Source organism: Abramis brama (assembly GCF_963993115.1).
Source record: "Abramis brama genome assembly, chromosome: 14".
NCBI lineage: Eukaryota > Metazoa > Chordata > Actinopteri > Cypriniformes > Leuciscidae > Abramis > Abramis brama.
This window is the reverse complement of record NC_139976.1, coordinates 33899694-33923796: the sequence shown is the minus strand read 5'-3', so window position 1 is coordinate 33923796 and position 24103 is coordinate 33899694. Positions and strand designations below refer to the sequence as shown.

Genomic DNA, 24103 nt, shown 5'->3' with positions numbered 1-24103 from the left:
ACAGGCTCTCTCGCTACACGCTCTGCATCTGTATTTGTCAGGCTCAAATCCAAGGGAGACGAACGAGGCGCCATCTTTCGTGCGTTTCTCCCTCCAACGATGAGAAAATGATCTCGAAACCGGTGGTCTATGACACCTCAACTCTGTAAATAAAGGCGTATATGAAAATAATTCGTATCTGAGCAAACAATCGATTCATAATATGCAACAAAATATATATATTTGCTATCCATAATCCACTGAAGGGGACAGCAGCAGCAAGGTGTTGTCTAGTATCGCCCATTTCGTGATTCCGGAGCCGATAACGAAAAGGGGTCCTGAAACCGGGTTGTTTTTCACGAAGCGGACACGGATATGGCACAGGCGGCGGGGTTGCCTGACCAAACGGCTTATTTTGTGCTTTGGTGACATTATTGTGCTATTAAAGCCAAAGGTCGGTGGAATAGTTGCCGAAATTCCCTCGGATCGCGCGCCCGTCACGTGGTAGGTTCCTCCTTTTTCTTTGTTAGTGGACGATCTCGAGCAGCAACACTTATGTTACATAAACCTAATCCTGCACACATATCTTAGCTTCCTGTTTAACTCATTTTATACCATTAACTGTTGTATTTGCAAGAATAATATGTACAGTTTTATTTTATGCGGCGTTGAAAGCTTGCATGGTCGCTTGTTCCTTTAAAACGGCTTACTCTCTAGTACTTTGTCATGCAATAAACTCACACGTGTTCTTTTGTATTATTTATTCCCATTTTAAGTGTAAGGGACGCATATATCCTCCCCTTTTTTGATGCTACTACAACACGCGGCCTCATTTTACTACTAAACTTATCAGTTTAAAGCCGGCTCTCTTTCAAATTGGTGGTTAAAATGACTTGCATAACGTAATCAAGGCCGTTTGAGAGCATATTAATGCTCCTGCTTACTGTACGGTGCTTGAGAGATTTTCAGGAATGCATTAAAATCAACTTTAGCCCTTTTACAATGTATTTTATGAGCATCTACGTCGAGTCTAAGCTGAAATGCTATTTAATTTATGCACGGAAGTGGTGTGAATGTTCATGTGGTGTGTTCAGCGGAAAATTAGACTTGTGCGTTTTGGTTGTAATAAGCTAGACAGGCATTCGTGTGTGAACTTTTATAAACGAATTTAACTTTAATTTAATACACATTCCTTATTTATGGCGATCTTAAGTGTTTATTATTCTTATATTTCCTGTATTATTTTTCTGGAGGAGCTCGCTTGTTATCGCAGTCATGCTAAAATCCCGCATTTATTTGATTTTATTTGAAATTACTCGCGCGAACACAGACTCGTGGGTTCTTTAAGGTACGCTCGCTTCGCCCCTTCCCTTTGTTAAACCTTAACCGGATTTGTCATGTTTACTACATTGACATATTAACCTAGTTAGGATCTTCTAACGCGATAACTGCCGGATAATACACACGGCACGGCGTTTTGTTTGAATGTTTATAGATTAAAGGTGCACTCGGTAATTTGTTGCAAATAAAAAAATGCCTTAAGTTCACTTTTGAGAAATATTATTAAAACATCATTGTTCTAGAAAAAGCTGTTTAATTCTACATAGCGCGGGGTCGCCCCCTCATGGGCACCACCATGTTGACATCACATGACCACCAGCCCATTTCATGCCATGTCATGGAATTGAACGAGTAACTAAAAATATTAGCTTTATTAATAATATTATTAAGCGAGTTTTTTTTTTTTTTTTTGTGCTTACAAAGCATATCTGAGAGAGACACATGAAAATAAACAGCTTTTGTGTAAATCTGCAGCAGTTGGTAATTTGTTTAAACAAATATCATTTGTCACCACTGGTAGATCGAATAAAAGCTAGCTTAACTTAAAAAACTTATTTTGAGTGTACTTTTCATGTGAGACTGCTGCCAAGTAATATCATGACATATTAGTAAAATTCTTCAGTCTCTTCTGTCATGTCAGTATACTTCCTTTGATAATGTAAAGGCTATTAATTTAATTATGAAGCAACACTGACATGCTTTATTGGCAGTAAAATGTTATAATGCTAATGTTGAGTTATGGTATTTGTAAGGCAGTAATTCATGAGCAGAACCTTCTACATGTACTCATGGAGAGATAGTCTCTTATCTGTTGAGGCCTAAAGGCATATCCCTAATTCCGTTGACACAGATGGTCTGCTGAGGAGGAGGGGACAATGAGGAGGCTTGCTCTTACATAAGCCTGAATAGAGTAGGTCTTTCCATACTAATGACTATGATAATGGTCCCCTCTCTGTTGAGGTCCGTGAGTTTATTAAGGTGAAGAGCATCAGGGCAAATAAATTCAATTTCAAGAAGTGCTGATAAAACAGAGTCCTGTTTGTGTTCATTCGCTCTGTTATCTCTAGTTATCTTCTGGCCTGTATTTATTTTAATTTATCTGGTGTATTGAGACTAAAAATGTAGTTCAAAGCCAAAATGGCATCACAATTGACCCAATTAATGTACTTTCCTGTTTTTTTGTTTGTTTGTGAATGGTTCAACAGTGCACGTTGTTCCAAGGTGTTTCCCTCAAAAACTATTTCCCTATTTCAAAAACTAATCTTGTTGGGACTAGGCCTATTGGACAGAGGCCTCAGTTATGTTTCTGGTACTTTCCTCATGAATGCCTCTGAAATCTGAGGCTTAAAAATAAGTCAGGTTGTAAGAAAACGTTTAGATAGGAAAACCCCTTATACAATTCAATTTTTGGGGGTGGTCATATCCATTAAATATACTATTTCAAACATAATGAGGCAGATAAAAGAACTGCATTGGGTTGGAAACTATTTTCTACGCAATTCAAGTATTACACATTAAGTGGACTAAATAGCTTGTCTCTCCAGCAGGTTATTATTAAATGTTAATGAATAGTTAGGTTAGGAATGGTGGAAAAAATCTCAATTGGGTTTCAGGTATATTACTCACGAAAGCCTCCACAATTTCAGGCACAAAATGAGGCCTCGAAGCTCTGCGCCTTATAAGAAAACCGTCTGGATGAGAATTTGTAGTTAATAATGCCACATAATTCATGTGGATAAATGGAGATTCAAGCCCCACTCATTGAATATCCTTTTTTAGTCATAAATATGCAGATTACAGAAGTGCAATGAGTTGCAAACCGCTTGTCTGAGTATTTTCTGGTGAAGTTTTAGAAATGAAGTGGACTTATTTAAATAGCTTGTGTCTCCAGCAGGTTATTATTAAAGATTAATTTGACTTGATGTTAAATGCATCCATTATAAAGGTATTCATGATGTACAATACATTATAATGCATTATATATTTTCATATTTAACTGTAATGTAAAATGCATTATTATATTTGATATCTGAAATTGTTTGTTTTTAACTCATACTTTCTAAAGGTGTGTTCAGTGAATAGTATTATAATGTATAATCATAATTTATACAGTTATTCATGAGACCATACAATGCATCATAAGGTTCATTACAAGGCACAATTAATGCATCATATATAAAGGCTTTAAGTAAAGTGTTATCAACAACTCTTGTGATTTATGTCTCAAAATATTCTGCATATTAGCGGTCTCCTAAATGTGTTGTTCTTCCTTTGCAGCCAGGCTGTGCAGGTGGGCTGGAGTGAAGGTTTGGAGGTGCAGGCTGCATGGCTGCGATGGCGCCCGCTCTGACTGACGCCCCAGCCGAAGCCCGCCACATCCGCTTCAAACTCGCCTCTCCCTCGTCCACCCTGTCCCCCGGCAGCACAGAGAATAACAGCAACGCCAGCAACATCCTCATCTCCGACTCCGTCTCGGACTCTGCCGGCGCCCACAGCAACGGCAAGTGTCACGTCAACTCCGACGACGGACAGAACTTCACCCATTACCACAACGTCAAGGGTCAGGAGCAGGATCCCCTGTCGAAAGCCCCATCTCTGGGCAAACTGGCACCGTACTTGTGCTCTGATGTCACATCATTGCCCTCGTCCATCAAAGTCAAGGAGTCACTGAAGCTGCAAGGTGTCCTCAAGCAGTCGGTGCTAAAGAGCCACGGCCTGCTGAGCGGCTCCATATTCCCTAGCGCTGCTGCTGGCAGCGACTTCTTGCTGAGAAAGCGTCACGCCCTCGAGCTGACTGGAGGACAACTGAAGAGCCTTGTCAACGGTGGCGGAGCTGGGAGTACCATGGTGCCTGTGAACGGACTCTCTAAGAAAGTGGCCGTACCTAGTGCTGCCGTGGCTGAGAAAGGCAGTGTGGCCACAGTGAACGGAGACAGCAACCAGCCTTCCACCAACGGGGAAGCGCTGTTATCCGTGTCCTCAAAGTCCGTCGGTACCTTCACAGCCAGTGGACAGAACGGTGATGTGAAGCCACAACAGAATTTGACACCAAGCATTCAAGGTGTGTCATCACATAGGGAGCTCACTGCTTTGTCTGAGGTTAAAGCAGAACTGGAGAGTCCCGTTGGTGGAATGGTTGTCGAAGCAAACAGTAGCAATATTGTTGGCTTTGACAACTGTCCCTCGTCCCTTAGCTCTTCCCCAGTCCATGACGACTCAACCCTACCGACACCCAACCTGGAGGCTCTGCTCAGGGATCGGGTTCAACAGAGCCAACACAGGCAAACGGACATCGAAAGCCGCCTGCTGCGTCTGCGCAAGCGTCTGCAGGTGGTGCAGGCCAAACAGGTGGAGCGGCATTTCAAACAGCAACTCTCTGGTTTTCTGGAGCGCACTCTGACCCCGACAGCAAGCCGTAGGGCGGAGCCAGGGGCATGGAGAGGGCCTCGTGCTTCTGTGGACACGCACGCACATAATTTGAGTCGGTTTTTGAAGGGTGGCAGGGTGGCCTCGGAACTGGAGCGACTGCATCTCAGCGGCACCACACATTTGCTCGCGACGGAGACTCAGTTTGACTCGGACGCCACGGAGAGCAGTTCGGGAGGAGAGAGCGACGTCGAGGAGGAGGAGCTTGTCAGGGTGGATGTGGACCAGTGTCATATTAAACTGTAAGTCAAATGTTTGTTTTCAGAAAGAGCCTACTTTTAAAGTCAGCATGAAATGGAATGTAGATCTTATTGTGAACTATTCATTTTACTTGAGAGTCTCGCCCACACATCTCAAAATCCAATCAACAACAAGTCCATGCCCTACATTGTTTCTTTTCGATAATACGTTGCACTCAGATGTACGTCACAACACTGAAGAAAAAAATCCTAGTAAAAGGCTCTGTTCTAAAACCACGTGAGCCCCCTTGTTTCGTTCTGCGTACATATGCGGTTTTGAAACTGATTTTGTTTAGATAATTGAACTATTTAATCAGTTTTTTAGGTATTTAATTAATTGGATTTGTAACATTCTTTTGCATTCCTGGATTTTTCACTGATCCACGTCACTAGTCCTTCTTGAATTTCCTTTGGAACAAGGCTGTTAGTTGTGTTCTCTAGTGTATTCATTTTATAAATACGCTACATCAGAACAGCTGCGATTTGTTAAGTGCATAAACTGTCCATCATTCCACATGTTATTTTTTCAGTTTCATGTGCATTTTTTCTTTTCGGAATTTTCAGTCTGAACACACTAGTCACTATTTATTCTACTAAATGGTATAAAACAGTGCACAAGTAAGTGAATTACGACGCACCTTTTGAATTAGTCTCATCAAACCATTGTAACTTCATTGCTATCACAAAGCATGTGGGCTTTTCACGGGAGTCCTGAGGGAGCGTGGGGGCATGTTTGTGACTGTAGGCCTGTGTGTTCATGCCCTGAACCTTGTAGAGAGTCACTGTTAATTTCCCCTCCGACCTTGTTTGTACAGTGAGATCATAGATCTTGTTGTCATAATGGAGTCTAGTCTGAAGTCATTTGGGCTGTCCTCCTCGGCTGTGGACTTGTTTAAAAACTTGAGCAAGGTTAAATTTCCTGCTCGGCCCCCGAGGGAGAGTCTGGTTCATCGTAGGTGAAAATAGAGGGGGTGAAACGGAGAACCCTGATGTTTGGGTTAGTACTGAAATCAAAGTAAACCACAGGTGATAAATAAAAAAATTAAAAAAAGAAGTTTTTCTAGCTGTTTCACTTTCATGTGTATTTTCATGTGTGCTTCCTGTTTTCTTAAGCATATACAGACAAGAGCACAGAATAACAGTTTAGGTATTGTGAGCTCTCACAGAAGCACACACATTTCAGACCACTTGTGTTGGAAAATTGGGAAATATATAAAAAAAAAAATTTTTTTTTATTTTTTTTTATATTTGTGCTCAAATCCTGTTGCTTTGCAGATCAGCCCAATGAGCATTTAGATTAATTTTGATCATATTTGATCTGATATTAGACATTTAGGGAAATAACGAAGGAAGCGGATTGAAACCGATGTTAGTTTTTTTTAGGTTGATTTATTAATGGAAGCTGTTTTAAAAGGAGCCGTTTAGCAGCTCGCTAAAGAGTTGGCTTTACACCTTTGACCTAAATAATCAGGCATCCGTGAATGCAGATTTTGGATGTTAAATTTGAACTCACTGAAACATGCCCCAGTTTCACTAAACAGCATGATCACATGTGCCTGAATCTGTTCCTGGTGTGTGTTTGCTGGCTGAACGCATGATGATCCTGCTCTAAATAAGTGTTTGTTTTCATGGTTGTTGATTTTCAGTGCCATTTCATCATTTGCAAGCAACGTTCTCTGACTAATCTGTCTGGGCACATGCTTTTGACATCACAGTGTGACGGTTGGGAAATTGGAGTATGAGGAACTGCTGCTTGTTGACCTCTGACTGCAGTTAAATCAAGATGAATTTAAACTTTGTACATCCAAGGACATTGATCCCAAACATCCACACTTATAATTGGAAGCTTTTAATGGAACACAGCTGCTATGCTAATGGAAGATTTACTATCACTGCAATTAAAGACCACTTTAATCCACCAAGAGCTGAAGTGAATGCTGTTTAGTGCTCTACAGAGATGTTTTTTTTTTTTTTTTTATCTTCCATTTACTGAAATTTTTTTCACACACATTTTGTCTATTTTCCTTTGAGTATGTTGACAGATGGTGGAATGTTTATTGGCTTATGATGATAATAGTGTGGGTGAATCTCACAAAGACATGCCCAGGTCATGTTTCACTTCAAAATCAAAAAGAAAGAAATAGGCTAGCCTAACGTTTTTGCATATTTTACATAAAGTTTGTGGTCATTATGATTTAAAGGGATAGTTCACCCAAAAATGAAAATTGCCATCATTTACTCACCCTCATGTCGTTCCAAACCAGTATGACCTTTTTTGTTTCTTCTGTGGAACAAAATTATTTTGAAAAAAGTCTGTTTTTTAGGGTTAATTTTGTCCATACAATGGAAGTCATTGGTCGACGATTAATCACGATTAATCATATCGCAATTGCGATGTCAAGCCTATGCGATTATATGACGCAAAATGCTGCGATTTTATAGAATAAATAAATTTGGGCTGTCAACGTTATATTTGATTAAATATTGATAAAATATTTAACGCAATCAACGCAGCATCCGTTAATTGTTGTCAATTACGCGCTGCCTGTGAATGTCCTGAGTGACTGCAGTGTATCGTGCGCACAGACTGCACGCCAGAATACAGTTCTCTTTCACGCTTGAACGAACAATAACACACACAATTATACCAAAATGTCCGTTTTGTTGAGTATCTTCATAACATAAGAGCAGTCTTATGATGAACGTGAAGAGTTGTGAGAGAATGAGTCGCGTGTGAGACCCGCGGCTGCTCTTAAAGGGACAGCAGCCAATAAAGCTTTCTGTCAGTAAAGTTAATCAAAGAACAAAGGGAACATAAAATTACTCACTGCTCTTGACTAAATAACTTTTGTAGCTTTAATAAGGATTATTCTGTATTTAATTTATAATTTTTGCAGTGCAGACTGTTTGATAACTTTGTTCAATTTTTGTATACGCCCTACCTGTTAGACAGCAAGTGCACAGGTAAATAAGACATTTATTTTATACTATTGTACTATTGAGACAATAACAAGTTTGCAGTAATGCAAAGATGTCACTATTTAATTTTGTAGAAAAAAAAAAAAATTATTTCAAAACGCTGCATTTAGTTGTTGCTAGTTTGAGTTGAGAAATACACATTTCAGCATTATCACTAATCTGTGTGTGCATTTTAACTGAGAACCAAACAAGTTGACTCTTGAAATCATTTGTTTATTATATCGCAATCGCAATATTGACCTCAATAATTGCAATATGACATTTTCCCCAAATCACGCAGGCCTACAGAAATACTGTATTGCATGATTTCATTTATGGTGTATAAAGAAATTGAGTGGTTGTGAAATATAACCCCACATACTCTCTTGTCATGAGATTCACACATAAATGTGAGAAAAAGACAAGACAAGAAGTGCCTTTTTTTTGTTCTGATAAAGACGAGTATCAGTGTATTTGTTTGTTACGATCCAGATAAACTTTGTGGTTGTCTGACATGTTTATTGGTATTGTGTTTACATTTATGAAAATAGTTCAGTCTTACATCCACAAATCTGCTGTTGGCCTTTGACAGGAGCTGATATATCTTTTGGGGATATGATGTTTGGAAATGTAACCCATCATAAACACACGTCATTTTGTCAGGGCTTTTATGATTTTCCTTTTTTTCTGTTCTTTCTGTCATGTCTTTATCTCTCTCATTGTAGAATCCTCCTTCACTATTGTCTGTTATGTTCTCCTCCCATTCCCGCTGTCTGAGCCGAGCCCACTCGTGTTACGTAACTTTTTCCTCTCTCACTTTTTCAGACGCTCTCTTTTTCCACTTGCATTCCTCCACCCCTTTTCACCATTTCCCCCCCATAATTCCTCTGCGTTTCTCTGCCAAGCCTAACCACCTCACATTCTTTTCTTTTTATCCCCTCTTTCTTTCTCTCCTTCCATCTGTTCCATTCTTGCTTTCGTCCTTGTGCATGTTTTTGCGTCATTACTCAAATATTACAGCTGTGTTTTCGACCCCGATGCTTACATTTTTTCAGATTTGTTATATATAGCCCTCATTCTACAAACTTATGCTTACAGTAAGGACTGCACGATTTGAAGGGAAAAAATCGAATTTATCTAAATAGTTTTTTCTCAAAAATATTCCTGGTTTGCTGTGCTTTTTAGTTGGGTAAGGTTGCTCAATTTGTGATTTTCAAAATGGCTTTATAAATAATTTTAAATATTATTGTTATAATTTTGACTATACTAAATAATTATATAGCTAAACATTTCTAAATAAAATGACAAAATAATAATTATTACTTTTATAATATTTTACTGGAAAATAATTTTAATAATACTAATTTGAATTTACATTACAACTGTAAAATTACAATAATAATATTTATTTCTGTCTTAATTCCTTCATTTTCAAATTTTAAAGGACAATTCCGGTGAAAAATGAACCTAGGGGTAATTAAAACATGGTTACCGAGTCGATTGTTCCCTGGGATGCGTTTTCATGAAAATCGAATGTAAAGAGTTTTATCTCTAAAAACAGATTAGCTTATAACGCTAGTATATGGGGCACAGAGTAAGTAAAAGTAAATCGCTAGTTAATACCACTAACAAGGCTCAAAATAGCCTCACACTAACACAGTAGCATAATGAGGGTCCCTACATGCAAACCGAAGCATTGAGAACTTTGTAAGTGTACATACAGTTTAATAAGAAGATACTTTATAAAGACAGTACATTACGCGTTTACAGGCTGGAGTCATCTTGGAAAACAGTCTCGACTAATCGAGTCACGAACGCCGTGCCAAGTGAGCTGGTCGATAGGAATTACGTTTGTGAAATCTAACGTAGCACGGCGTTCGTGACTCGATTAGTCTGAAGTTACCTATGATAACCGCTTCCTCTGGGTCAGCGCAGGGTCAGCGCAGCGACAGCGTGAACACAGATTGTAATGTTCCGCTGTGATTTTTAAAGGTTTAATCGAAATATCTGAATCATTGACATTTAGGAATAAAATTGCGTGGGTGTTTGAATCGAGATTGTGATCTTTTAATTATTAATCGTGCAGCTCTATCGCATACGCTAAGCATTCATGTCAACTGATTCTGTATTCTTCAAGCTTTAGATTTCTTTATAAAATCACATTCCAGAATGCATTACGCAGAGCTCAATAAAAATACAGACAAAGCAAAAATATACTTGATTATCAATGGAAATGTATTAGTTAATATAGTTCTGTGCAATTTTAAAATGGACTACTTAGCCCAGTTTTTGTGTTAGCTTTGCAAGATGCAATTTTAAAACTCACTTGCAAGTCTTTTATTCAGGTTTTATTTCAGTTAGCAAACTCCTTAAAAGGCAACTGCCTATGTAGAAAGCAGATAAGCTCACTAGACTAGTTACAGAGCAGAAATTCATCCCTCCCTGTTATAACTGCTTTCATTCTCGCTTTAACCTAAACTACAGTGTAACCTGGATCTGTACGAGTGAAAAATAACAGACAGGTCTCCATATAAAACAGTTTGATGAGCCAGCTGGTATTTATCTGTGTTTTGGTTCATCCAGTCTCTTTGTCTCACAGTCTGAAATCCAAGAACAAAGGCAGGAGAACATTCATGCTAAATGACTCTGTCTTTGTACTCCCTCCATCAGCCCAATGTGATTTATGAAACACAATTACGAGATGATTCACTTCACAGCAGGCACAGCGAGGGAGGACGACTCCTTTGTTGTTGCCCTCCCCGTCGTCCAAACGCTCACGTCCATGTGTGGAAGAGTAGATCGACCAATGACAACAATCAAGCAGTTGTTATATAGTGAATAATCACGGTTAAAGGGGCAATCACACTACACTTTTCGTTCCTTTGACTTTCATTCATATGCATGGAAATGCAGGGGACAGGAAAGCGAGTTTCGCCTCGTTCAAGTTTTGTGAACATTGACAACAAATTTGTATATGGGAAGATGTATGACCAATAGATTGATCCGTCTCGGCTTGACCTCATATGCCGGGTTCAGGCTACACAATGTTTTTGTCTATTAAAATAGTCACTGTCAGATTATGCAGATTATGAATTTGTGTCGTGGACAAGAAACGTCAGATTGCTTCCCGACCAATCATCATTTTCTGTTTTTAATGGCGCGCGTGATGTCGTCGAAGCTACAAACAATGGCTACCGAAGCTGCGTGTTAGCTTAATGCTAATTCCGCTGCTCACCGGGTTGCTGTAGTGCCTCCGCTATTGTTCGTCATCATTTTATCTTTTTTCACTCTGTCCTGGTCGTCCCTCGAGAGAACCTAAATCATAAATGCAGGAGTATTGTTGACATAGCTAACAACATTAACAATTTCACCTAGCAGCACCACTACCATCGGCTCTCTTTTCTTATACCACCATGTTTGAAAGCTTCTGTGCGCCTATTCGTCAAAACACATGTGAAGGAACCCCTTATGGAGGACCAAAAAAAATTAAACATGCTAGTCTTTCTGTCCACTATGACACACTATGGGAGATTAAACAATTGATTCTTGTGTCCCAATGCCCATTGTTGTTTACGAATCACCTCGACACCCTACGTCAAACGCGTCGTGCCAAAATCAGGCTCATATCGTGTAGTTTGAACCCCGCATTAGTTGAAACAAAAGAAATTTGTAGGGTTGCAGTAAAGTGGAGCAGAGTATATTTTACCTTCTGGACGTATTATAGGTTGAATCATGTTTTCCTTAGTAATTTTGCATTTAGTGTGGCACCTTTTAAATGGCCTGCAGTCAATAAGCATGAATAATTCAGTCTCTTTATTCGGAGCTGGACTCAACGTAGGCCTGGCTTTTGAAATTATGCTACATGGAAGTGATAATGTACAGTCAGTTGATCATTAACACAAAATAAATGTTTTGTGATCATCCCATTTTTCTTTTTACATATTTACATGTTAATTTATTAAATAAATAGATGTTAAATGTTGATTTGAGTTTAAATTGATGGATTTTGTGAGGAGAAAAAAATGTACAGTCATTATATAGTCGTTCTACAAAAACATTCGACCTCAGGTCAGAACAGAGTAATATTTTTGATTATCCCGTGTGTGCTGGTGGTTCACAGGGCTCAACAGTGCACATGTAAATTTCCACTCCATTTATCTTTCTTACAGCGAGTTGCCGGATTCCACGTGGGCAAATATGACCGTATGAGGCGGTGCTCATACTGAGGCATTAAGCAGTGGGAATGTGCTGAGAGGGACATTTACCATGAGATGCTGGTGTTCTTTTGTGTAGGAGTGTACCGATCACACTACAGGAGTGTCATGAAACCCTGATAGACCAGCATGGACAGCCAGTGTCATGTTTGTAGTCACAATACTAGCCATACACCTTGCTCGAGAACGTTCTCTTTCAAATGTTGACTATCTCGCACTACACAGATTTTTGCCCAATGACTTGACCTCCCCCTAAGCTATTAAACCTTCCAACTAGCAATGGCAAATCATGGGTTGTAATAATGTTATATAAACGGGTAGATGCACACAAAAAATGGTTAAAAGAATGAAATTTTGGATTATTGTCTAGTGCGGTTATGCTCACATGACTCTGTGTTGCGTCGCCATGAGAGTTGATCATTTTCTATGCATTTTTTTAAAGCCTTGCCAGTTTAGACCATTCAAGCACAATAAGATAAATTCAAACAGAATTCAGTTTGGCACTTACATGCCGATCTGACAGACGTTTTTTCACACAGTATAAGTTATGAATTTTTCTTTTTCGCTGTTTATTGTGCTTATCTTTGTGAGTATTGCACTGTTTATGAAAATGGCCGTTTTGGCGAGTATTCGCGTGAACAGTCATAAACAATCGGGATGTGTACCAGTATTGGATCTGTGTATGTTAGGGTCTCAAAGTGACAGAAGCCTCGTTGCTGTCTCTTTAACGTTAACCAAACAACAAAAGAAAAAAAGAAAATCACTCTGCTCTTGACTGAATAACTTTAGTAAGAATCATTGTGTATTCAATTCACACCATAAAGACTGTTTAACATTTGATTATTCAATTTCTGTAGTGTTTATTCCTGCGTTACTAATGTTAGATAGACCACTCTATTTAATTTTTATCTTTATTTTATTTATTTGTCTTATTGCTTGTAATTAGGTTCTTTATTTTGATTATATTTCTGACAGTTTACTTGTCTTTGGTAAGCTTGAACTTACATTAGTTTGGCTAGGTTTGTGTAGAATCTATAATTGTGACATTTCAGTGTCATCGGAAATTTTGGCATCATAACCTTATTTACAATAAAAAATAACTATATCATGATATATATATATATATATATATATATATATATATATATATATATATATATATATATATATATATATGGTTATTGTGAAAAAAATACTCGTATTGTGATATATTTTGGTCTTATTGTCTACCCGGCCTTGTTACGTTATTTCCATTTTCTGCCATCTCTTGGTTGCAAAGGAAGTGGTTGAAATTCAAGGTGGCAAGTGTTGTTTTGCAGGGCTGTGACATAAAGACTATGACTGTATTTAAAAAAGGGATGAACAGTATTGTGGCATCTGTAAGTGGGTTGTCTGTGCTGAATGTATTTAACAGTGCCCTCTATGTGTTATGCATCATTATTACAGTCAAAATGATTGATTAATGTCTGTAATCTGGACCATCAGGGCTGGAAACATTACAGAGAATAATTTAAAGGGTTTCCTGTTTGTTTTATCGGAGTCGTCACAGGCAGTTTCTACTCACTGAAGTAAACAGACCATGAGAACTAACCCTCTAACGACTCTCCCAGTTAGCTAAACAACTAAATGTCTAACTTAAAACGTGTTTAACCGGATTGTTCACTTCTCTCTCTCAGATGGAGAAGAGCAGAAGGCCGGTTTGCCAGGGAAAGAGCCACCATCATCAGTCACTGGACATGGCTGCAGGCTCAGATATCAGACCTGGAGTACCGCATCCGACAGCAGGTCGACATCTACCGCCAACTGCGCGCCAGCAAGGTTAGCAGACGCTTGATATCTGCTGTGTGTGTGTGTGTGTGTGTGTGTGTGTGTGTGTGTGTGTGTGTGTGTGTGTGTGTGTGAGTGAGAGAGATAGAAAAAAGAAATGTATCCAGTGTCACGAGTGTTGGGAATTAGTTTAATGGAAATATCTGTTTATTTAGCTGTATAAAGTTGTAGTTTTTTATTTTTCACATGCTCTCTGCAGGGTCCTGTGGAGCTGGGAGACTCCGCCCCTTCCTGCCAGAGAACCATAAATATAATGGAGGCTAATAAGAATGTCCTGACCTCACCAACATCCCAGAATTTCACAGAATCCCAGTCTCGTTTGACAGACACATCTGAAAACGACATCTCTTTTAGGTTTGGACAAAATGCTAATATTTCATATTGTGTTGGAGTAAATATTTGAATTTACTTTTTATTGTTACCATATGCTAACACATTATTATAACTGAACCCAGTTTATATTGTCTTTAACTACTATGTACTAATATTTAAACTAATCATTGTATACAATGCACTTAATGTGTAGATTAGATTAAACACATTACAGCAGCACCATACACACACACACACACATTTTATACTTTAAGTACATGCCTAACAGCTCCTTTTTAGATGTAAGTACATCTAGGCATCTAATATAAATAGGCCCTAAAAACTTTTAACATTATTATATAACTTTAAATGAACATTATTAACCAGCCATTATTGCAGAATAAACCCAGACAGGGTAAATGCAGTGGTGTCTTGTATCACAATGTCATATTATCCATTAGCTTGGCAAAAACTGCATTTTACATTTTCTAAATTTCAGTAGCGTGGCAGAAATGTCCGACACATGTCCTTCGAGTCTGGACAGCAGCTCTACATCCGCACGAACACGCCCGCTGGTGACCTGCAGAAGACGACGTTTAATCCACCCAAACACTTTCCACAATCTCAATGGCAAGGTGTGTGTGAAGCTTGTTGGTATAAATGAATGTATTAATATTCCAGGAGAACCTTTTTTGCTTATTTTAAAGTGTATCTGAAGTGAGTTTCCTCCTTTTATCAGGTTCAGAGAGCGTCATTTTCACCTCCACTAGGATGTGAGGTCAATGGTTTGTGTGTCATGTGTGGGATTGCTCGTCCTCTCTCCAAACCAGACTTACCTTATGGTTGCCCTCTGCTGGAGAGAGTTGCACATCAAGACCACAGCATCCACCCCGTTCTGTCCATGCAATCGGGTGAGATGTAGACACACACATACATTACATATATTAATAAAACCATTTTAAATGATTTAATATCGCTATATGTAGATTACACATATGTGTGTGTAGTGAAATAAAATAATTAAAAAACTTTTTACTATATAAAATGTGACCCTGGATCACAAAACCAGTCATAAGTCGCATGGGCATATTTGTGGCAATGGCTAACAATACATTGTATGGGTCAAAATTATAGATTTTTCTTTTATGGTAAAAATCATTAGGCTATCAAGTAAAGATCATGTTCCATGAAGATATTTTTTAAATTTCCTACCGTAAATATATAAAACATTTATTTTTGTGAGTGAATGCAGCACAATCGTGAACATAAATGGACAACTTTAAAGGCAATTTTCTCATAACACACAATGCATCAATGGAAAGCTTATTGTATTCAGATTTGATGTATAAATCTCAATAAAAAAAAAAATTACCCATGTAACTGAAGTCACAAATGATTAAAAAAAAAACATTTGAAAGAATTTACCAAGCCTGAACATTTTTTATGCACTTTAATGTGTTCTCTTTGCCAGAAATTCACGATCCACAGATTATCAGTTTTATTAATTAGTTGGTGCAGTCCTAGGCCCTGTTTACTCCTGGTATTAAGATGTGTTTTGGTCTATCGGATCACCAGTGGACAAGGCAGACACATACCCGTGTACACCTGGTGTTTTAATCTGTCTCTTTTGTCTACTTTCAACCACTTCTGTTCTGATTTCTTTTATGATCCGATCGACCAAAACTCATCTTAATACCAGGTGTAAACAGGGCACTAGATGTGATAAATGTCATTAATTGTAACAATTCTGTCTTCTTCTTCCTCTGGTTGGTCTCTCAGATGTGGCTCTCAGCTTACAGTTGCAGAAGGTGTTGAGGTCTCATTGGCAGACTCGTCCCTTTGACAGGATCAAACCGCCGAAGAAGATCTCTCTCAAACACAAGCTCTCCATCACACCACCACCATCATCATCATCATCATCATCCTTCCTCTCTAAACACAAATTCAGACTGTCAAATTCGCATGCGGCCGCAGTCCGTAAGTACACAAACATGTTGATTCTCACAGTCTGCGACAAACTGGCCAAAGTAATTCACTTTTAATTCTCTCTCTCTGTCAGGATTGGCCCGTCACAAGAGCAGGTTGGAGAAGCTGCACAGGCAGCAGGTGGACAACATCTCATGTGTCCCAAAGCCGGACACACTCACACCCTGCAGGGCGGATCGTGTGCTGGTCCGGAGTCACAGCAGGAAGAGAGTCAGAGAGCTCTCACTGGACAGGGCAGACTGTGAGTGCACTGCCTTCCATACAAAAATGACTCCAAATATGTCCTAAAGTGGTGCTATTATGCCCTTTTTTAAAGTCTTGATTTTGTTTTTGGGCTCTACTAGAATAGGCTTTCATGCTTGAATGTTCAAAAAACACTTTTTTTTCCCACATATTTGACATTGTTGCAGCTCCTCTCTTCCGTCTGTCAGTAACACTCTGTTTAGTTCCTTTCTCTGTGAAGCCCCTTCTTCCGAACAACTCAATGTGCTCTGATTGGTTGGCTAGACTAGTGTTGTGATTGGTCAACCGCTGCGAGTGTGTGAAATGTCACTCCACTTACCAATATCACAACACACTACTAACGCAAATCAGCCAGCCATTCCCCTTGTTTTTGTGTATGCCTTGGCCGGGAATTATTTAAATGAGGAATATTGTGACATGTTTGTTCCTGGAAAACTGAAGGCTACAATAGAGGCGTTTCAGGAAGTTCAGAAACAGTCCTTACTGATATTACTGATATACTGACTCCCTTTGAAGTGACTTTGTGCTTTGTAACTTTGCAGACCTTTTTCATGCTCAAACAGTATCATTACACACTAAAGAACGTTGAAAAAACATAAACATAATAGGACCCCTTTAAATAGTCCATTCTAATTAATACTTTTACTTCATCCATACACAACCACCGGCAATCTCATTTCAGTTGAATGGGCTGTATACATTAACGGAAATTAATGGGGGCTTGGGGCAAAAATGGCATCAAAATGAAATTGATAAAAAAAATGCACCTGTACAATTAAACTAAAACTATTACAGTTTTGAAATTAAATGTTCAATAAGCACATATCAGTGTCTTATATGTGTGTGTATATATTTCCTTCTCTCATAAAGCACCAAAAGTGATGATGGATGCAGGCAGTCCATGTCCGTCTCTGTCCAGCCTTCACTCCTCCAACACCAGTCCCTTGACCAGACAGCTCTCCCTCCCCGTTGAGAGCAGCACTCCTCTGGGAAACAGTGTGGTACGTTCATTATTTACAGCCGATAGCACTCTGGAGCGTGGCACAATTCAAACTTTGGGCGACTTCGGAATGCGAAACCCAGCTTGTGGTCCTTTCCGATCCCGTCCCCCTTTCTTGCCACTATATTATCGGGGGGGAAAAGCGAGAGAGAAAAATGCAAAAAAATGAATCTAAATGAATTTAAAGGGTTAGTTCACCCAAAAATGAAAATTATGTCATTAATGACTCACCCTCATGTCGTTCCAAGCCCGTAAGACCTCCGTTCATCTTCGGAATACAGTTTAAGATATTTTAGATTTAGTCCGAGAGCTTTCTGTCCCTCCATTGAAAATGTATGTACGGTATACTGTCCATGTCCAGAAAGGTAATAAAGACATCATCAAAGTAAGTCCATGTGACTTCAGTGGGTTAGTTAGAATTTTTTGAAGCATCGAAAATACATTTTGTAAGACGCTGCTGACGTGTTATCTGGTGCACCCGAGCTTCGTTTACAGTCTGAGGGAGACGCACGCTGTATTCAAGCTATTCTACATTGTTTGTATTTTGGTATTGCTATATTTTAGCTTGAATACAGCGCGGGTCTTACGTCAGCAGCGTCTTACGTCACTGCGAAGTCGTGAACGCGGATTGACAACAGACCCGGAAGAGAATACAATGCTGAATAAAGTCGTAGTTTTTGTTATTTTTGGACCAAAATGTATTTTCGATGCTTCAAAAAATTCTAACTAACCCACTGAAGTCACATGGACTACTTTGATTATGTCTTTATTACCTTTCTGGACATGGACAGTACCGTACATACATTTTCAATGGAGGGACAGAAAGCTCTCGGACTAAATCTAAAATATCATCATTTCAGTAAAATACAGTATTGGTTGACCTCTAATTGGTATGTAATGTATAATTTCAGTATGTAATTGAATAAAACATGCTTTGAGAATTTTAACTGTTGAATGAGATTGTATGGGTTTGTACTGGATGCACATAGAATAATCATTTTATTTGTGCAGGCCTTAAAAATGTTCTTTAAAAGCCTCAAATTTAAATCTGCGGATACACTGTTAGTGAGCAGTATTGTTGTACACTTCAGTTTTGATGTGAATGTTAAGCGTATACTTGCGTCTCTAGTAAATCGTTGTTTTTCTGTCTCATCCGTTTCCTTTTCAACTGTGAAACAACAGGCCGAGCCAGTGTTGCCACCAATTTCCAGTGTGGATTTAAGGTACAGAGTAGCTGTGATCATTTTTCATTTATTACTTGCATTTTTGTTCTTTTCTACAGCCCATACGGAGGAGAAGAGGCGAGAGTCCGTTTGACATCAACAACATCGTCATTCCCATGTCAGTGGCCGCCACCACCAGAGTGGAGAAACTTCAGTACAAGGAAATCCTCACACCCAGGTGTGTCTCCAAATCGCTCACAATTAGGGCTGTCACTTTACGTTCGAAAATCGATTGCACAATCGATCGGACCAACCAACACAAGTTTCGAAAACGAAAATAGGGAATCGATTTTAACGGCTTTCTCTCGGAGCGCGTCCAGCTCGTCACGATACGCCCGCAGCGAACGCGCGTCACACAGCAACTGCAGGCTCTGACAAACACACATAACAGCAAATTATCCTTCTGCATAATGTGTCTCTTTTACTACAAAAATGTGAATTCTGCCAGTATTCAGACAGTCTCATGCATATTATAGATACAGATTCGGGCTATGGTCTACAATCGCCTACGTAGATGAAATTTGTTTGACATTTCTAGTCGTAAACAGCCATGTTGAAGCCTGCAGTGATGTTTTTCAGTGATGTTATGGCAATCCACTCTGCTTTTTGTTTTTCGAGAATGTTGCACTCCTGTTTGTCATTGTGCACGAAACTTCACACCAATAAATCATAAGAAATATTGCTGATTTGTGCGTGTCTTAAGCGCGGCGCGCCCTCTTTACGTTCGCCCTAATGCCTGTTAGTTGTCCGTGGATTTGCCTATATTTGGCGTTTAAAATGGAAACGTCTTTAGACATAGAAAATCGATTTTACAATCGATTCAATGAACACTTATGTCTCAAAAATCGAACGGGATTTTTTTACAAAAGTGACAGCCCTTCTCACAATGTAATCCACATTATAATATCTGTTATACATTATATAATGTATAAAAAAATGTCTACTCTTCTTTCAGATGGAGAGAAGTGGACACCTTAGCCCAACCACTGGCAGAGGAAGACGATAACATTCCGGTAAAACATCCATCTTTTTTTCTCTTCAAGCATTTCCAAATCAAGCTATTGTCGATCCTTATTGGCGATGTCACCTAATGATTCCTCCGTGTAGGTGGAGGACCTTTCAGATGCCATGTTCTCGAAACACCACCAGCCGTGTGAGGACCAGGAACGTTCTCGCTGGCGATGGACGGCTCTCGCGCCCGCCAAGAGGAGATGCAGCAGGTGCTCGTCCTACTTGATTTTACCAAAGAACGGTTTCCCTGATTTTGAGTTAATAGTTAACCATATCGTTCCTCAGGTCCTATAAATCCCTGGACGGGCGAACGACACCATCAATAGTCGGAACGAACCCTTCTCAGCCCTCTTCCCCAGACGCAAGTCACTTCCACCTGCTGCAGGACTACGGGCCCGTGCCGTCCCCCCTGAGCCCACCCAGCCCCGACACGCCTTGCTCGCGGGACGCACACACACCGTACACCAGAGACACACACAGACTGCTGTACAGCGAAGACACGTGCGGCTCCACTTCAGACTGCACCTTTGAAGAGAAGGTAACATACACACGTCCCCAGGCTGTTCACTTCAACTGTGCTCAGCAGTTTAGAAATCATATTCATTTCCTCCATAGAAAAATGCTTATAAAGTGAGAGATACTCTTTTGGTGTACATTCTGCTTTCTAAAGAACAGCCTGAAATTAATCTGGATTATTCTATTGCAATAGTAAAAAAAAAAATCCAAATCTTTCTGGAGTTTGTCTCAACAAATTTTTTTTTTAAATGTAATTTAGTCCTGTGATCAATGCATCATTACTCCAGTCTTCATTGTCACATGATCCTTCAGAAATCATTCTAATTTGATGATTTGCTGCTCAAGAATCGTTTCTGATTATTATCAATGTTGAAAACATTGTGCTTCTCATATTTTAGCAGGAAACCGTGATCCTTTCAGGATTCTTAAAGTTTAAAAGAACAGCATTTATTTCAAATAGAAAACTTTTGTAACATTGATCAAAAGTGACAGTAAAGACATTTATAATGTAATGTGTCCTTGCTGCTTAAAAGTATTAATTTCGTAAAAAAAAAAAAGTGTTACTGACCTCAAACTTTTGAACCGTAGTGTATGTAGTGCTGTTTATATTTTAGCTATTAGTTTTGATTCAAGACTTATGACTCTGACTTAAAAAAAAAAAAATGCCTATGGAGAAAATGCATGGGAAAAACCGTGTGGCCCTTGTTGAGAAGCGCTGAAAATAGATTTGTCCATTGATTTGATTTCATATGCCGTTCTTAACACTCTGCGTGTTTTCCTGGCAGACGGTCCAGCCCTGGGAACTCAGGAGTTTTCCTTTGCCTGAGGACCCAGTTGTGGAGCCTGAGATGGACAAGGATCAACTGAGCTTTCCCACTGTCATCAGAGCCGACGCCCACTGCAGGGCGGAGTCAGAGAGTGACGCCTCCTCGCCGTGACGACGAACTCATTAAACCTTAAAACCACACCTCTTATGGCATTAACTGAGAAAAAACTCATACTAATCAAAAAAAAAAAAAAAAAAGATTCTGTCGGGACTTCTGTTGTTTGATATTCAAACATCAGCCAATTATTTTCACAGTTTTTAGTGAATATTACCGAACATAGTAAAGCTAAACCTGAAAAATGAAAGAAAAATGTAAATGAGATGTATGAAAGTTGTTTCCATAAATGTTTTCATAGTCAGCTAAATATATCATTGGGACTTAGTGTGGTATTCTAACCTGTCAGGTGAACACTATGTAGTGCACTGTGTAGCAGACTTAAAGAGGGCTTGACCAAAGGGTGCCTCTCTGCTGACTTGTTATAAATGTATTCATGTTTTGTGAAGTGAAAAACCAAAACCTGACAAAAATACTTGCCGCATTATTCTCAGTTGATGGTCGTGCACCAAGCAGAGATATTCTCCTCAGTTAAAAAGCACTTCACAGGGCGTCAATATCTTGTTCTCTTCCTCGACCCTCCCCCCTTTTCTCTTTCTTTTTAACAATTTCCCACCAGCATTTGGAGCATGCTAATGTTCATGACATCATGTATCACAATGTAATGGAAAAATTGCAAGCTCTGCAAAACAAAGCCTTTAGTGCACATTAGTTTAGATCTGACACTTCAGTCCTTAAATGTTCCTGGATCTTTCTACATCATCTGTTGAGATTGTACTTTGTATTCCTTCGTAAAGGAGCCAGATGTTTCACGCAGACCTGCCCTTCTCAGGTTATGGAGTTTTACGGAATCTTGTGTTAGCAAGGTGTCTGTTTTTCCTTCACTTAGTCAATGTTTATGTGACCCCATATTAGTGTTCTTACTCAGCACTGTCGCCCCTTCGAGAATCTACTTGCTATGCAACTGGACATTATTGTTGTGGCCCTGTCTCTTTCTTTTTCATACAATCACAATGTCTTTTTTTATTTCTTTGATGTGTCTTTTTCTCTTCATAGCTATTTGAGACAGGTTTCATTGTAATTTGGACTGTTTCAGAAGTTAAATCATTTGCAGAAAAAAGAAAAAGAAAAACACCCTTTTGTAAATAGTACCATTAAATCAAATCAAACTCCATTCAGATTGTACGTCTCATTTGTTTGATGTAACGCTGTCAACATGAATCAGCATTTACCCTTTAATGATTCTGACACTGGAGTGATCAGTCCGACACGACAAAAGCCAGTAGAATCCATTATTGAATCCACCACTGTCCCTAAACACTCGAGGTCTTCCCACAAGTCCGCACTTTCGTGATGTAACACTGCTTTTAATCGCGCTAGATCCCCATAGAGCCAGAGAGGGCGCATATCGACCGCAAAGTGGGCGCTTACAAGCACCCTTCTGAAACCTAAAATAACAAATGGGACAGCCTATGGTCTCATGACCTTAACACATGCACACGCGGCGGCCATTGTAAGTAAACAAGACCGAAAGCGCATATGAAGTGTGCCATTTGGGACAGGGCCTCAGACGTCATGCCCACAGACCACTGGCTGAACATCACTTCAGGAGTTTCAAAGTCGTCATCTAATTGGATGAATTCTACAGGATTTCCGGGAGACGTGCGTCACATTCTTTAACGGTCTGCCTGGAAACAAAGATGCAGTGATGCCAAACCCCCTCATGGAAGAAGAAAGCTGTGGACGGTGTTTAAAACTGTGACAATGAGTGCTTATCGGGATCAACTAAATGCTGGATTTTCATCCGGTCCACACTGGATGCGGCCAAAGACTTTATATATAGAAAGATGGTGCACTTTATTATGATTGGGAGAAAGTGCAACAAGCAATATGGCGGAATAAGCCATCAATAAAAAATATACAATCATCAGTCACTTAAGCTTCCATTGCTTCCTGATGGCCTGTTCTATTTATGCTGTAATTAAAGGGATAGTTCACCCAAAAATGAAAATTCTGTCATTAATTACTCACCCTCATGTCGTTCCAAACCCGTAAGACTTTCGTTCATCTTCAGAACACAAATGAAGATCTTTTTGATGAAATCTGAGAGCTTGACAGTCTACGCAACTACCACTTGACACTTCAAAACATTCATAAAGAGATTGTAAAACTAATCCATATGAATTGAGCATATAGTCCAAATTTTCTAAAAAGACATGATCGCTTTGTATGATGAACAGATTGAATTTAGTCTTTTATTCACATATAAACATTGATCAGCGTCAGCGAACAGACCCAGACAGCAGCATAGTGTCTGTCCAGATCCGGGCCACATCTGGTACATGTGGAATCCACGCGTACTGTAGCAGATGTGGGCCGGATCTGAAAGTCTTACAGGTTTGGAACGAGATGTCTGTGTATTCGGTTATGAGGAAATGAGGCAGGACTTTATTTTATCCCTCAGGAGTTGATTTGATCATGAAGGGACTGCAAAGGCAGAGCCGGACAGTAACGGAGTACATTTACTTGAGTACAGTACTTAAGTACAATTTTGAGGGATCTGTACTTTACTCGAGTATCATTTTTGTGGAGTACTCATGACTTTACTCAAGTACATTTGAGAGGCAAATATTGTACTCTTTACTCCACTACATTTCTATCCATAACTGTGAGTACCCATTACTTCTTCTAAAAAAAAAAAAAAGGAAAAAAGAAAAATCTCGGAAACCCTCTCAAATGTGATTGGATTGTGCAGGCGCCACTGATTGGGACAGCCTATCAGCAATCACCTTCAACTTTCCGCCAAAGTCAACTCCATGGTCAGATTTAGATAAGAGACGAAACCATGGACGAAACAATGGATGAAGACGCAGCAGGTCCATCCCGGGAGCGATATTTTTTTTCCCAGGATGGTAGGGGAAGACTCATGAATATTCATTAGGGAAGT

The 24103-nt window shown here is 39.4% G+C and overlaps 1 protein-coding gene across 2 annotated transcripts; it reads left to right on the top strand.

Annotated features, from left to right (window-relative positions):
- Nucleotides 1-22330, top strand: kansl1a (KAT8 regulatory NSL complex subunit 1a). Of its 2 annotated transcripts, none has more exons than XR_014608937.1 (14): nt 1-483; nt 3598-4988; nt 13834-13975; nt 14184-14338; nt 14796-14931; nt 15036-15207; nt 16076-16273; nt 16356-16523; nt 17396-17526; nt 18708-18926; nt 19704-19761; nt 19856-19968; nt 20045-20297; nt 21061-22330. XR_014608937.1 is itself a non-coding variant. In XM_084134931.1 (14 exons), the coding sequence occupies exons 2-14, from the start codon at nt 3646-3648 to the stop codon at nt 21211-21213; spliced, it is 3141 nt and encodes a 1046-aa protein (XP_083991057.1). In that variant the 5' UTR covers nt 1-483; nt 3598-3645; the 3' UTR covers nt 21214-22330. The 2 variants fall into 2 exon arrangements, 1 of the variants encoding a protein (XP_083991057.1); XM_084134931.1 differs by having other exon boundaries at nt 18808-18926.
- The last annotated feature ends 1773 nt before the right edge of the window (nt 22331-24103 follow it).

Excerpts from the sequence above, each read along its gene's own strand:
- kansl1a (XM_084134931.1), top strand. The coding sequence starts at position 3,646 with ATGGCTGCGATGGCGCCCGCTCTGACTGACGCCCCAGCCGAAGCCCGC. Across the intron at positions 16,524-17,395 it reads CTCACTGGACAGGGCAGACT|CACCAAAAGTGATGATGGAT; the intron begins GTGAGTGCACTG and ends TCTCTCATAAAG. Across the intron at positions 18,927-19,703 it reads AAGGAAATCCTCACACCCAG|ATGGAGAGAAGTGGACACCT; the intron begins GTGTGTCTCCAA and ends CTCTTCTTTCAG.